At 48.2% G+C, this 16,039-nt stretch overlaps 1 protein-coding gene across 3 annotated transcripts in view; it reads left to right on the forward strand.

The window, feature by feature from the left end:
• Shroom3 (shroom family member 3) overlaps window positions 1–16,039 on the forward strand; it is a 291,035-nt gene that overhangs the window by 268,444 nt on the left and 6,552 nt on the right. For 2 of the 3 annotated variants that reach the window (XM_013350909.2, XM_026785147.1), the window contains 4 exons: window positions 5,062–5,135; window positions 7,255–8,142; window positions 9,416–9,910; window positions 12,753–12,903. In XM_013350909.2, coding sequence (XP_013206363.1) covers window positions 5,062–5,135; window positions 7,255–8,142; window positions 9,416–9,910; window positions 12,753–12,903 — 1,608 coding nt within the window. The remainder of the gene's footprint in view (window positions 1–5,061; window positions 5,136–7,254; window positions 8,143–9,415; window positions 9,911–12,752; window positions 12,904–16,039) is intronic. The other variant, XM_026785145.1, reaches the window with a different exon arrangement.

Consider the following 16,039-nt stretch of genomic DNA (forward strand, 5'->3'; position numbering starts at 1 on the left):
TCTCTGTAAGTTCGAGACCAGCCTGGTCTACAAGAGCTAGTTCCAGGACAGGCTCCAAAACCACAGAGAAACCCTGTTTCGAAACCCCCCCCCCCAAAAAAATCCGTAGAGGCAATCAGAGTTGGCTGTGCTTCTTTCTTCCCTACAGGTAAAATCCATGGGAACATAGGAACAAGATTTTTCAGCTGATTTTTACAGCAGTAGTTTACTACATAGAAGTCCAAACAGTTTGTTCTTCTCTCCCAATACTGCAAAGACTATATGATTATTAAAAAAAAAAATCCAGGTGTGGTAGCAAACACTTTTATTACCAGCACTCAAGAGGCAGATGTATCTCTGTGAGTTCAAATCTAGCCTGATCTACATAATGGATTTTAGGATAACCAAGGCTATGTAATGAGACCCTGTCTCAAAAAAACAAAAAGATAAAAAAAAAGATAGACAAAAAATAATCTTCCTTGTGTTTAAATGTCATTATTCTGCCTTGGGGAACTGGCTGGATGACTGAATGCTTTGTGGCTTGTTCCCCACACCCCCCAATATTTCATAAGCTGGTCACTTGGACATAGACGTCAAGTGAACTTTTAGTTTGTTTTGGAGAAGTGGTAAGGTTTCTTCAAGTCCCAATCAAGTACTCTGTGTTATTTGCGAAACTGTTTTTAGAAAGGTAACTGAACACAGAATAGCACTTAGGTGTTCCTCTAGTGAGGGGCAGCACCTGTAATTGTTAATGGAGGACTATGCAGCCGCAGCCGAGGGGGAGCACGCAGGATGAGAGACCTGCTTTGTGCTGTTCCGCGTCAGCGCTCATTCCTGAACTGCTTCCCGGCCCAGCAGCTAGTCCTGGCCTGACTAGGGATGTGTGGGGTAACTTCGTGCATCCTCTTCATCTTTATCCTTATTTGAGCTTAAAACAGAGCAAGGGGCCTTAGGATATAGCTTGGCAAGAGAAGGCCAGCAGGTATAAGGCCCTGGTTGGTCAACACTGGAAGGGGGGGGGGCAGAGAAAAGAAACAAAATTATTCTTACTGCATAATACTTGGGTTATAGAGTCAAGGTGAATTATGATTTTTATAGCTATGTACATTTTTAGTAAAGGTTCAGTTAATAAAGGATTTTTCTTCTAGCTTCAGTGAACTCAAGCAAGGTGAGTAACCGAATACATACAGACTGAGTTAAAACCAAGGCTCTGTGGAGTTTAATTCTGGTACTGAGCTTATGATACTCGGAGAACCCGATTTGTTCTTATTAATCAGATGCTGGTGTGGAAGATTTTATAACCTTTAGTGTGTGTGTGTGTGTGTGTGCGCGTGCGCGCGCGCGCTCACATACTGGGGAATTAAACAACTCTATTAACATCTGACAGCCCTTCTCAGAATTCGGTCAGTTGGGTACTTTCTGTCCCCAAAACAAGTCATCATGAAACCAGTTCCCTTGACTTCTGTGGTGATGATCCGGAGGCCTGAAATAATAACGCAGAGGCCACTGTGTTGAACTGTAAATAGCCTGAGAGCTACTTGAAAACTGGACAAGAAGGGGCCGCTCCCTCCTTCCTTGGTATTTTCTCTGAAACATGGAACACCCATTCCCCTTTCTTCCTGCATTCCTCTTCATTTGAAGAGAGCAGCTGCAGCACCAGTGACTGCTAGAGATGGAGCCTCGGTCTCATTAGACTCTCGCTCCTTCCCACAGACATCAGCGAGACCTTGGCCAACGCCAGCATCTTAGTGCTGGGTCCTGCAGAGCTGCAACAACAGCCAGACAGAATCTTACATGTCTTCACTGCGTAGGTTAAAATACAGCAGTCTCTCAGGGCTGGTTAAGAGCACTTACTGCAAAGATGGGGCTTCAGGACTCAGCAGCCTCATGACAGCTCCCTGCCATCTGTAACTCCAGTTCCAGGGTACCCAACACCTTCTGGCCTCTACAGACACCGTACATTCAGTGGTGCACAGGCATACATGCAGACAGAACCCTTACACATACAAAAAAATAAAATCTTTAAAATATAGAGGAGCCTGTTTTTAAAATAAACTCTGGCTAACTTACTTCTGAGGCAGGGGCTTCTCTGGTCCATCTGGACTGCATCTTCAGAGCCCTCCACCTTCATGGTGAGGTGGGATGACACTCAGTAAGTTGCCGAGGACCTTAGTGGCTCACACCGTAATGTTGGTTGTAGGCTTGATTCTTTGGGATAGCCAGTAAGTTGTTTGTAGCAGCAGATAGTAAGCACCCATTGAGACTTGAGCATAATTAAGAGACTTGACTTTCTGTGAATTGTAGAATTACAGATAACCAACACTAATCAAGTTTTTACTGTGTGCCAGTCATCGTACTATTGTGTAACTGTAAAGTTAGTCTTTGTCTATGCAGCGAGGTTGATACTATTACTGTTACATTAAAGAGAGGTAAATGGTGCCTAGAAAGAGTTCAAAATCCGCCCACGGTAGCAGAGAATCATGTTTGAGCAACACTGCCTTGCTCTGGTCTTAAAAGTCATTAAGCCATGCTGTTTCCTTGAATAAACAGACTGGCATGCGGAAAAGATGGCAAGACATCTTGTGTCTGAGAACATCAGGTGGTAAAGTGATTCCATTTTAGTGTTTATCAGTTATTACTTACATTTAAAAATCTAATTTTTCATGTGGATTCCTAATTCATTTTAGTAGATATTAGAAACTAATACCCTAAAGTAGAAAACTATTGCAATCTCTGTATTTTGGTAGTCACAGATATTAAACTTGGAGCCCCTCAAGAAGAGTCAGGATTGGGATTTTATCCACTTCAGGTTACAGTCTTGGGTGTGCTGAGAGCTAGCAGATTGGTTTAGATTCCCTTGCTTTTGTTTGGTTGAACTCACAGAGCTCTGTCTGCCTCTTTAAGTCGGTTCTGAAATAATTACCAAAAATTAGTTGCTTACCAGGTTAGTATCTGCCTGTGGCTGTGTTTTCCTACAGCCAGTGCTTTTCTCTGTTGCCCTCATCCATTCTTTACACCAGTTTATAGAAAGTCGAGATTCTTTGACAGTGAAAACACACACGAGGACATCCACCTCGGGTAAATACTAGGCTGAGAAGACATTTTCCTTCCTTCTGTCCAAATAATATTTGGGGATATGGCTCAGTGGCAATGAGCTTGCCTGGCATGTTCAAGGCCCAGTGCTTTGAGGGTGGGGGTGGGAGATGAGCGAGGGGTATCTTGATTACCAGGAAGGTTGATAAATTCTCTCATAGCTGATTATTGGATTTAGCGCCCCCCCCCCCGTTGGGAATGCATACCCACATAAAGATCCTTTCCAGGCCAAATCACACAGAGTGCAGAAGGTTATCTTCTTTCACGTACCGCAACCCCAAGGATGTAATTAAGTGTAAAGATAGGAATAAAGTTTACTGTGCCAGGAGCTCACGTGGATTCTAGGTGCTTCAGGTTAACTGTTGGCAGAAACTGGCTCAGGGAGGGGGGGGGGGGGGGAGGCTTAGAGGACTGTAGGGTCCTGAAAACAGGAGCTTCTGTCCTGCAGCAATAATGCGTCAGTGTGTGGACTTCATCTGCAAATGCTTAGACCTGTTCGCATCTACCAGCTACATTTAACCCATTGCAATTCCACAGAAAGATCTTGGGCTTTGAAGAGGTCCTGGCTTGAATCCTAGTTCCCTCTGTTGGCTCCACTGTAAGCAGTATTTCTGAGCTGTAGTCACATACTTGGTCATATATGTACATGTGTACTTATGCATGCACATATGCATGCAAATTTTAGTGGAAATGTCAAATAGATAATATTTTGTGTAAAATCTTTAACACAGTGTCTGATAAGGGTAAGGTGCAGTCATTAACGTCTGGGCATTCGCTTCTTCTGCGTGTGATCACCCTGGACTTTTTGGGAGCAGCGGTGGAGGGGAGAGGCAGTACTGAGAATTGAGCCTAGGGCCTCATGCATGCTAGGCAAGCATTCCACCATTGGACTCTATCTCCATCCAGTCTTTGACTGCTTGCTTTACACGTGTATGTGTTTGCAGGACATGTGTATATGTGTATTTGTGTGTGCATGCGTAAGAGGCCTAAGGTTGACATTGAAAATCTTTCTATGATTCTTGTTTTTTGCTGGGCTGGTGGTAGTGAGACAGCATCTGGGTCTCTCAGTTGAACTCAGAGCTCATGAGTGTAACTAATCTAGCTAGCCAACTTGCTCTGGGGACCCCCTGTCTCTGGAGTGCTAGATCTCAGGTAGTCCACTATGACCGCCAGCATTTATGTGAGTTCTAAGAATTGGACTCCAGCTCCTACTAAGCACTATGTCCACTTGTTACCTCCCTAGCCAGCAACATTTGAGTCTTCACTGACTATGAGTTTCCTCTTCCACCCAGTCAAAGTCATGGATAAGGAAGTAAAAGGCAGTTATCCCATTAGACGAGTTAATAGTGAATAAGTTACTAAAATTAGGTTCAGAGTGTAATGTCCTGTTACTGTAAATAATAGAGAACTGATTACATTATCGTCCATAGCAACAGTCTCCTCTTCACCATGACCAGATCGCATGGGACGGATTTTACACCATCAGTGTTGCAGTATTAACCCTTTCAAGACACCAAATCTACTCACATAAAAACAAAAACTACCCTGAGAGTACTGATCTCCATAATGGGGAGGCTTGGGGGAGTTTACTGTTGCTCAGTTACAAATTAGTTCCTATTCAGAACACTTGAAAGTCTGCAAAATTGTAACTTTCCCCATTGTCTTTCCTATTTCCCATCTCCCCTTGTTGCCATTTCAAAAGTTTGCCCCATTGAATTCAATTGTGAGCTCCAAAATAACCCTTATCAGACGCCTCTTCCATGATAGAGGTTCCTGGGGGGGGGGAGGGGTGCCTGCAGCAATCAGAGGAGGTTCTCATGTCAACTCCCACTTCTGACCTTGGGCCTGTCTCCTCCCCAGTGCCCGCTGTCAGCAATCTTCCTGGAGATCTGAGGAGTCAGCCGGAGCATCCCTACCGCAGGAGGTCAGGATGCAGGTTCCTGCTCTTTCCTTCCTGTACTCAGTGTTGCCCTTTTCTTGTGCTTCCAGGATGTGCTGCTGAGGGACGACAGTAGCTTTGGTTTTGTGAAGGACCCATGCTGTTTGGCTGGCCCTGGATCTAGGTATGTACGTGTGTGTGGCAATAGAGGGTGAGGGGTCGGAACCCTGTGAACTGTGGGAATGTAAGGTGGTGGCAGTACAGAAAGAGCTTGGAGGTTCCTAAAAGCATTAAAAACGGAGCTAGCATCGGATCCAACAGGAGCAGTCCCGAGCATATATCCAGAGAATGGAAAGCCGAGTCAGAGAGGCTCACACGCGAAGTTCATAGCGGAACTGTTTACTATTGACAGTAGTCAGAGATCGTCAAGGACTCAAGTCTCCGTCGGGGAATGGCTGTGTAAACAGATCGTGGTAGAGACAGCGAGAAGAAATCTGTCATATATGAACCTGGATTATGTTAGCTAAATGAGCGAAGGTGCTTTGTTTTTACCCTAAAATCATTCCTGAGAAACAGAAACAGTCACCGTGAAGAAGCTCAACCAAATGAAACACTGAATGTAAATCCTGCTTCCAAAGGGACTTAATGTTAGTATGGTGAGCGAGGTCAAACATAAACTAAAAGAGGCTAAGTTTTGAATTGGCTCCTTACTGGGTATTGTATCATTTTGTGTTTATGATGTATGTCTAGAGGCTTTTAAAGGGGACATCATAAACACAGACTAATACAACACCCATTAAGGAGCCAGTCTAATTCTTAGACACTGACCATACTAACATTAAATCTCTGAAAGCAGGCAAGGTGACCCCTAGAGGATGCTAAGTGTTTGTTTGTTTGTTTGTTTGTTTGTTTGTTTTGAAAAATTCTCTCCCTATAGTCTAGGAATTTGCTAGCTACCCCAAAAAGCTTGCCTGGAACTTTGAATCCTGCCTCAGTCTCCTTAGTGCTGGGGGCTATAGGTATATACCCACACCCAGCTACGATGCTAAATGTAAAACAGCTCCTGTCCTCCAGTCTGGACAGTGACTGGGCAGAAGACATACCATTCTTCAGACATGCACCGACAGGGCACCTTCTGCTAGGTGCTAGGGATGCCAAACTTCCCAAACAGAAGGAAGACGCATAGCAGAGGAGCTGTCTCGATCCACTAGAGGTGCAGAACAGCCCAGGGGTGTAGCAGGGTCCCTGGAGAAGGTCTGGCATAGGGATGGAGAGAGGCTACGTCTGAGCAGGAGAAGCTCCGAGAAGCTCTTCACTCAGGCATCCGTACCTAACAAAAGTAAAGGCACGCGCATGGCCGTGCTTCTCCGGCCAACTGCTGTGGGGATGTATGAGAGAGCCGCAGCTCCATCCGGGGCCTCAGGTGGGCTAAATGAAAGATGTCATCTCCTCCCCAGGTTCCCTGCCACAGCCAGCTGGGAACTGCAGATACAGAACTCAGAAATGACAGGGTTTGCTAGAGCTTGTCTTCTTAATCCACACATTAGCTGCCACATCACAGGTCCAGGGTGCAGTACTCCAGACTTTCTCCCTTCTCCTCCCCTGTACTCTCTCCTCTCCTCACCTCTTCCCTCCACCTCTGTACACACGTGTGTGGTTTTGTGTGTGTGTGTGTGTCTGTCTGTCTCTGATTTCAATAGCAAAGGTGGCAGTTGTTGGTTGTTGGGTTTCCTTGGTGACTACAGACACTTGCTCGAGGCACCATGTAGGGTCTTGCTCACTGTTAGTCTCCTGCAGAGAATTAGCTCCTTAGGGGGCATCTCCCTCCTTTTTATTGGTTATCCCTCTTTGTCGTAGGAAATGAGGACACTGAGAGACTTAGAGAACAGAGAATGCTATAATCAAAGCTTCAGACTCAGAAGCCATGCAGATGCTCCCCAGGCAGACCCCTCCCTTGGGGTGGTTCAGGGAGACAGTGAGGCTTCAGGCTTTCTCCCAGAGACCAGAGCAGCTCCCCAAAGTGGTCCAAAAGAAGCTGAAGACATATGTTCCTTCTTCCTTCATTTCCTACAGCCTGTGTTCAACTGCCTTCCATGTGTGTCCTGGAGGAGCCTGGGTTGTGCGGGAGGGTTAGTGAAAGAAGGGCCGCACTGGTACTGCCTGAGGGAGCTCTGGCTGTCTGCCCTGTCTAACTTGGTTCAGGAAGGTATTCGGCTTCTGGGGTGAGGGCCTCACCCTGTTTCTGACACTCGGTGTTTGCCCTTTGTGTAGAGCTCTAACCCTTGGTCTATGCCTTGTTCCAGGTCTGCCAATTGCTCAGATAGAGGCCAGAAAGAGCCGGCGTTGCCCCTTTACCGTCCTACCCCTTGCTGGAATGGCTCAGGCTGCAAATCCACTGTTGGTTCCTCAGCTCCTACCGAATGTTCTGGAATCCCAGACCACCCGAAGCAGCTTAGAACACCTTGCTCTAGGCCACCTTCAGCAGGAATGCAGGGCCACTTTCTAGATGTCAGAGCTGCCTCCGTAGCCCCACCCAGCTCCCCTCTGCCACCACCTGTCCCCTCCAGTTCCCGGTCACAGCTTACCATCGATCAGCAGACTGAAAGGAGCGGTCAGCCTGGACGACAGCCACTTCCGCCCTCTGCCCCTGCAGTGACCCACAGAAACGATGGCCAGAGTCTGACCCAGCCTCCCAGCCCAAAATGCCATGAGCTCAGTAGCCCAGATTATGGGCTGGAAGAGGGGATGTGGAAGAGGGCCTCCCTGCCTCAGCGCCCCCTTCCATCTTGGACAAAGTGGGCCCCTGCAGTCAGGGAAGATGGCCTTTCAGAGGACGCCTCGGCGCCTGGGTTTGCAGACCTGAAGCACTATAAAAACCAGAGTCTGCTGAGCTCCTGCAGCACTGTGGACCCAGACACTCCAGGGAGGATCTCTCTCAGGATATCCGAGTCAGCCCTGCAGGCTTCCCCACCACCCCGAGGGGACTACGAGGACGAAGTGTTTGTGAAGGACTTGCACCCCAGGGCTACTTCAAGCCCCACATTTGAAGCTCTTCCCCCACCTCCACCTCTACCTCCTCCACTGAGCCAGGAAACCCTAGTGAACAGCTCAGACGACTTTCCTCCACCTCCTCCCCAAGTCCTGTATGAGGCAGTGCTGGACAGTGAAGCATACAAGGATGCCAGCAGCAGGTGAGTGCGCAGCTGCTCCAGGCCAGCCTTTGAACAGGGTGGGGGGTGTCATCCTTCGTTCACAGGTGTCCACAGCCAGGGTGCCCAGGGAGCCCCATTCTTTATGCTGGCTCATCTCATGAAGCCAGCACCACCATCCATTTGCTTGCCTTGCGGGGCTAGTGGTTATTGTGTATTGAGAAGTGAGGCTTTCAAGAGCCAAGACCCAACTCCTCTTTGCCTGACTGAGTTTTGGATCAGTTAAAGAAATAAAAACTAGAATTCAGAAACACAGTTTTATTGCTGGCAGAACAGACAGGGGAGAACATGACTTCTGTCTGGCTGTAAGGGTCTCCTGGTTCTAAACCCCAGCGTAAGTTTCCCTCCCTAGCCAGTGGCTGCACTGGACACACACACCCTGGGGGCAGCCTCTCAAAGAGGAGGCTGAGCTGTGAGGGTCACCTTCTGTGTATGGGCATTCCATATCCACAGAGATACAGGATGGAGCTACGGTCAGTAGAGTGAGTGAGTTAGTTAGTTAGTTAGTTAGTTAGTTAGTTAGTTAGTTAGTTAGTTGGAAGAAGTGACGGAAGCCAAGCTAACGAGGAACAAGCATTTCTCAACAGTCTGAGCCTGGTGATTGTTCACAGAATTCCCCTTGAGGTTCAGCAAGATGACTCAGTTAGTAAGCTCGCCACCAAGCCTGATGACCCGCGTTTGTTCCCAAGACCCACATGGTGAGAGGAGAGAACCTGTCCTCTGCCTTTCACATACATATACTAAGCACACATGCGCCCCAAGTAAATACATGTAAAATAAAATAAATGTCAAAAGAAAAAGCAAGAAATCACTCTGTGGGGCCAGGCATTTAATCCCAGTGCTGAGGAGGCAGGAGCAGGTGGATCTCTGTGAGGTCCAGGACAGCCTGACCTATATATAGAGACTCTGTCTCAAAAACAAACATAAACAAAATGTCTATGGGGTAACATCTTCTGAATGCCACAAAGGTCACCACCACTATTTTCTGTCCATCTGTACCTTAAAGTTCCAGAGCCCAATAGAAACATTTGTCAAATTGAATTGCTAGTGTGTCTGGGTAGACCAGCCCTGGGCTCAGGAGAAGGCCCCTAGAGCTCATGGTTTGGAGAGCACCGCAGATGATGTGTCTCCTCACACCACTCCTGATCTGGGAAGCTGGAGCCCTGGTGAGAGTCCCTTCCTCACAGTTTCTCTGCTCTCACCTTCAGCTTCTGTTGACTCTTCCCTTTAACCACACTGTCTTTTCTTTCCCCAGTAGTTCCTGCCAATTTCCCATGGTGACAGTCTCAAAGGACAGGCACAAGCCTAGTGCAGTCCATTCCGAAGGTGGTCACCTAACGACTCCCAAACCACCCCAGGCTCCAGCCGCAGGTTCAGAAGCCGAGCCCAGCACACCTGCCGACGTGAATGCTCAGCCGCAGCTCACCGCTTCTCTCGGCGAGCAGGCCTCTCCCAGCCAGACCCAAAGCCTCATCCATGAGCCTGTCGCTAGAACTCAGGATCTAGGAAAGAAAATCCATGCCGAGCCCCAGAAGACCTCGGAAGATATCCGAACAGAAGCTCTTGCCAAGGAGATTGTCCATCAAGACAAATCTCTGGCAGACATTTTGGACCCGGACTCCAGAATGAAGACAACAATGGACCTGATGGAGGGCTTGTTCCCCAGAGATGCCGATGTGCTGAGGGAGAGTGGCGCAAAGAGGAAAGCCTTGGAGACAGCCGCCAGACAGACAGGCTGTGAAGCCAAGAGGTAAGTTCTCACAGCCGAAGTCCTGTGGGCTCAGGGCTTTTGGAGTACTTGAGTGACGTTCTTACTTCCACAGGTCACTGACCAAGTGCGGACGTTCCCTGCGAGCTTAGGGGCGTGCTCTCGGGACACAGGCCCAGCAGCAAAGAGGAGAGCGGTAGGAGTCCTCGTTAGATAGGAGGGTTCCCGCTGTGCTGCCCCTGGTCTGCTTGTCCACAGCCATTAGTAGCCTCATCTTCCCGTGAGCCTTACTGCCTCTCACCGTCACGAGCACTTCTGAAACACAGAGGAATATTAATGTCTTCATCCACCAAAGCCCCAGAGTGTGAGTGGGAGCAACTGGATTTGAACCCTGACTTCCTGCTTTCTCACCCATCGTACTTGTCCCTAACTCAGCAAACACATGATTGCCTGTTGTAATAGCTATGCTTTCAGGGAGCTCCCCTAGGCCCAGTGCTGAGAGGGGAGCAAGGAGATGTGGGCATATCTGAGGCCTCCACAGGAACAGTGGACAATCCTTATGAGAAAAAAAAAAAAAGGAGCCTTGCTGGGCCATGTTGATGTGCACCTTTAATCCCTGCACTCAGGAGGCAGAGGAAGTGGATCTCTGAGTTTGAGGCCAGCCTGGTCTACTCAAAGAAACTCTGTCTTGAAAAACCACAATGATGATGGTGATGATGATGAAAAAGGGAGGGGCTTAGAGAAATGGATGTATATAGGACATTCACTTTCAGGCACTAAGGTGAGCATTTGCTCAAATCCTGAAACTCGAGGTTTCAGAGGGAATGAAGGGCCCCTTAGCCCCTGCTCTGGAGGCTCCCAAACCCTCCCCTGGTCTTAGAACACAGCTCTAGCACCCGGCCACAGAAGGAGCACTGTGAGCAGTGGTGTTTCCCATTGTGTGGATACTTGATTTAAGACTGATTGGAGGAAGAGTAGAGTGGGCTTTATTTCCTTTTTATTTTCAGTGAAAACTCTGTATTGACAGACTTGAGACTCAGCAGTAAGCAATTCCAGACGAAATACAAACAGAACGTTTCACCCAGATACTGGTTTGCAGTCTAGAAACTTCCAGCTGATTCTCACTGAATCAGTAGCAAGAATGTTGTGCTTTGTTGGGTGGGAGGGAGAAAAGAGCTACGTTCTCAGAGCTCTTCTAACTCAAGGCCTTGTGGTCACCTCGTCTGCCTCTCCAGTTTCAGATTTGGAGAGTGGAGGCTACCTTAGGTGCGGTAGGTGTGGTCCCTTCTCCGCAGAGACACTGTAGCAATCATCACTGAATACCTGCACTGTGCAGGGTGGTCCACTGGGCACCACAAGGGCTCCAGGATGGGTCTGCCATGCAGCTCACTGTGGTATAAGTGGTCACGCTGTTACCTGGCTACTTGCTGCACGAAGACCCAAGTCATTTCACAGTGTAGTCTAAGAAAAACGTCTTTGAGAGTTTTTGTTCCCTGGTGAATTTGGTGGTGAAACCTTCAGAAAGATGGCATGCGCCACCTTCTGGTGGAAGTGAGCAAAGTCCTGCTGTGACAAGACTAAGCATTGTGACGGTAGATTTGTGAGTGGCCTATGGCACAGGAACGCATCTTTGAAGGCTTTGTCCAGTTTCCTAATCAGTTGGCTTACATGTAGATCAGCCACCGAGAGGAAATGGTAAAATGTTTGTCTGCGTGGTTCTTTATTCTTGAGTAAGATCACAGGGTCAGAGTTAAATAATAGCACGTGATCGAAGAGTTAAGATTTCTCTCCAGGAGAACCCAGCTTACTTCTGCGAGCCGTTTATTCATCAGGTGGTGTCCGAACTGTAATCTGAGCTGAGGTTGTAACAGTAGAACACTTGCTGAGCATGCATGAGGACCTAGGTTCCATCCCCAACTCCTCAAAAGTGAATTAGACTATGAAAAAACTCAGTTATGGTAAAACAAATAGCGTGAGAGGCCATGTTTCTCGGTTCCCAGTTTTTTTGGACACCTTGAGCCTGTCACCAGTTTTACTCTAATTCCTTTTCTTCCTCTGCCTCCTCCTCCTCCCTCCCTCCTCCCTTTTTCTTCTTCTTTTTCTCTTGAAAAGCAGAAATGCAGTAGCCTTGGCTGCTTTCAAATTCTTCTTTAAAAAAAAATATTATGTGTACAGCATTCCTTCCATGTGTGCCCGAAGGCCAGAAGGGGGCGCCAGGTCTCTTTACAGATGGTTGTGAGCCACCATGTGGTTGCTGGGAATTGAACTCAGGACCTCTGGAAGAGCAGTCAGTGCTCTTAACCACTGAGCCATCTCTCCAGCCCTGCTTTCAAAATCTTGATCCTCCTGCCTCCACCTCCCAAGTACTGAGATTACAGACAGGCACCGCCATACCCGGCTGAGGACTAGGTTTTGTATTAGTTCACTGTTAAAAACCCAGCAGGCTCCAGATTTCACAGGCTTGTAGTGTGGTATGCTGTGAGGCTTGCTGAAGATGAAAATGTATGTATTCAAGCATCAGAGACATTCTGGAGAAGGGGGGATAGGAAGGGCCGGTAGTCTGGGGTTGTGCCATACCTTGGGCGTCTTTCCCATCAGTCCACACTGTCTTTCTGTGAAGTAAGGAGTGTCAGGGTTGTTATCACAAAAGAATCATGAAGAGAAGCTGCATGACTTGTAGCCCCGATTGCCACTTCTGTCCGCAGCCCTGGGTTTCCATCATCCTGGGTTTTTCTGGCTTTAGGGGCCAGCACATCATAATCGCTCATTGACAAATAATTTGCCATCAGCTATCATTCCTGGGAAGAGCTTCAGTAGAAGTTGTTGCACATTCTGAAGGGCCAGATGCGGAAAAGCTGCTCTGACCTTGTGCCGTGTGTTTCAGGAGCGATGACAGGAAAGCCGTGGGCATGCTGGTCAGCTGCCCTGCCTACTACAGTGTGTCCGCAGCCAAGGCGGAGCTGCTGAACAAAATCAAAGACATGCCAGAGGCGGAGCCTGAGGAGGAGGAGCAGGAGGACGTCAACGAGAAGAAGGTACTGTGGACTTGTTCTGCTGTTTCCCCGAAGGTAGTGAAGGTCCTTGTAAGGGGCACGGTTACCAGCCCCTAAGGCATGGGGCGAACCTTTCCCACCTGATGGCTTGTGAGAGTTCTCAGAGGTCTCTTGTGAGTGGACGGGACAGGTAAGTTACTGTCATTCTAATTTTGCAAATGATGAAAGAAAGCTTAGAGAGGCTGAGTTAGTTATTAAAGATCTCCCAGCTGGAACTGGACCCCAGGTTCCTGGCACCACATAGTCCAGGGATTCTGACGCTGTTCTCAGCCACTGGTCGGAGTTCATTCACGAGGAAAACTAGAGGCTCTTACATTTGATTAGGGGAAGAAGCCAGACCCTTCGAGGAAAGAGAAGACTGACCTTCGTATATCCCCGCAGCTTTCACAGGGTTGAAATGTAATTGTTAGCGTTTGGTACCTATACAGAAACTTTAAATGTTGGACATTTTTAAAATGACCCTGCTGTTGTCACAGTCTCCCCACAAACCGTGGAGACATGGCCAGGCTGTGTCTACAGGACAGAGAACCCTTCTGCTTTGCCTACAGCCCTCCATAGGTCCAGGCATGCCCCCTGCAAAAGGACGCGTGCAGCTTGCTTCAGTGAGCCTGGGATGTGCGCTCTTGTGTCGTTGATGCCAGGGAACACTGATGTGTGAGCCTACTTAGTGCATAGAACATGCCTCTTCCTGATGTGCTGGCTGCAACCACAGCATGTAGACGCCCCCCTCCAAAATGGAGACTTAAGGGGCACCCTACCACCACCCCCAGAAATGGAAACACTTAGGGCATCCTACCACTACCACCCCTAGGAACGGAGACTTGAGGGCACCCTACCAGATTTTCCCTGTTGCTGCTTCAGCATTGTGAGTTCAGGGCTGTGTGTTGCAACAGCCATTACAACACAGTTTTCAACCAGAGGTTTCTCATTCAGATCCCACTGACTGCCCATTTTGTGGGTCTTACACCGTCCCATGTGCTGTGCTGTGCTGCCGTGATATCTTCAACTGAGTGTTGTCCTCTGTCCTGTTGTCCTGCACATAGACCTCTGCATTACAGTAGCGAAGAAGAAAGTACACAGCGCTTTTGCTCATCTTCATTTTTAATAAAGCCTTATTTTATGTGTATAGGTGTTTTGGCTGTGTAAGTTATGTATGTATGTATGGACATCACATACATGCCTGGTGCTATGGAGGTCAGAAGAGTGTCAAACCTCTGGAACTCTCTGTGTGTGCTAGAAACAGAACCCAGATGCACTCAGAAGCAAGTGCTCCTAACTGCCGAGCCATCTCCAGCTCCTCATTTTATGTTTCAACTGCTCTTTAAAATGACTTTCATAGGATTGAGTCATCCTCTCAGGAAGTAAATTAGCACTAGGCTGCATGGTTTTGTGTGCTTCCCTAATTTTTCTTTACAAAAAATTCCACCAATACTTTATCGACACTTCTATAGTGAAGGAAATGACAGCAGCATTTCCGACTGTTTCAGTGCATCGCTTTTGAGAGCGGCCGTGGCTCCTCTCTCTCTGTGCCCCGTTTCTACTGCACTGCACTTCTGGCCTTGCTTCCTCTCATCCTGAGACAGAGTCCTCAGCATCTCTTCAGAGCAGATCTGCAGTGCTGGAACGTCCATCTGTGCGTCCCCAGGATGCTGTCACTCCTGAAGGATGTTTCACTGGACGTGGAGTTCTGGGCCCACCATTCTCTAGTCTTTCATCTTGTAGACTTGTTGTTGCCTTATTTGTTACTGTGAGAAGCAATGTCCAGCTTTAAATGTGATCTTGTTGTGGCTGTGTTTTGGCTGTCATCACTTTGGTTGTGGTGTGTGTGCGTTCTTGATAGGCACCTTTTCATCACAATTGAGGCATTTTCAGCCACTATTTCTTTCAATATTTTTATGCATTAATTTAAATATTTATGCATACTTAATATTCTCTCAGGAGCACAGTGATACGATATTAGAGCTTTTTATACTGCTCTGGATAAATGGGGCTCTGTTCTTCAGATTGGATAGTTTCTCTTGGTCTGACCTCAAGTTCACTTTCCTGTCTTTATTCTGCCGGTGGTCTTTTTGTTTTGTGTTTTTGGATATTGTTGTTGTTAGTTTTGTTTTTGTTTTTTGTAGAGACAGATTTTTTTCTGTATAGCCCTGACTGTCCTGGAACTCACTGTGTAGACATCCGCCTGTCTTTGCCTCCCGACTTTTAGGATTGAAGGCGTGCGCCATCACTGCCCGGTTCCCTTAGAGCTTCAGCTTGGGTCTGGAGCAGCATTTCTGGCGCAGTGCAGTTCTCGGAGCCTTTGCTCTGCTCTGTTTCTCCTCCATGTGCAGCGTAAAGGGGAGCCCAGAGGCACCGTGAGTTCATGCCTAGATGTTCAAGCATCTGGTCCAGCTCCCAGGGACCCCGTCTTGTCCTCTAGCTGGAAAGACAGGTTCTCCCTCACAGCAGCCTGTGCAGCTGTGTGTTCCTTAATGAGAAGGAAATTATAGTGGATCCTCACACTCTACACCCGGGGTTGCTCCCTCCAGCTCTCAGGAAGGGTTCTGGGGTGCCTTGCGACCACTGGTGGTGGGCATCCCAGAGTGCCTTGCAACCACTGTGTGGTGGGCATCCCAGAGTGGAACCACACTGGACACGGCTGGGAGAGAAGAGAGGGAGAAAGCAGATCCCCCATACCAGCTCACCTAAGCCCCCACCCCCCCTTCGGGCTCTACAGACAAGCTTTCCTAGTTTACCCTGGGCTGTCAGGGTGTGAAAAGCGGGAGGCTCACCCATGTGGGGTGTTGGTGTGCACCTCAGTCTGCTGCCCTCCAGAAATTTGGGCTTTAATTATAACATGCAGAAGAGAGAAACTGCAGTGAGTTAGTTACAACATCATTGTCCACACCAGAGGCTACCCTCTGGGACTTGGCAGAAGGTAGGACAGATTGGCGATCACAAAAGTCTCTCCAGAGCAGGTGGGAGCAGGCGCAGTCGCTGGAAGGTGGTGCAGCCATGACACAACATCCAGGGAGCCATTGGGAATATCCTGTTTTTAATGAAATAGGCAGGAGCTCATGGTGGATTAGTGTAGAGAGTGGAAGAGAAAGGGTGATCAGATGACCCCCAGCTCCAGGCC

The sequence above is a fragment of the Microtus ochrogaster genome, linkage group LG1 (genome assembly GCF_000317375.1).
Source record: "Microtus ochrogaster isolate Prairie Vole_2 linkage group LG1, MicOch1.0, whole genome shotgun sequence".
In the NCBI taxonomy this organism is placed as follows: Eukaryota; Metazoa; Chordata; class Mammalia; order Rodentia; family Cricetidae; genus Microtus; species Microtus ochrogaster.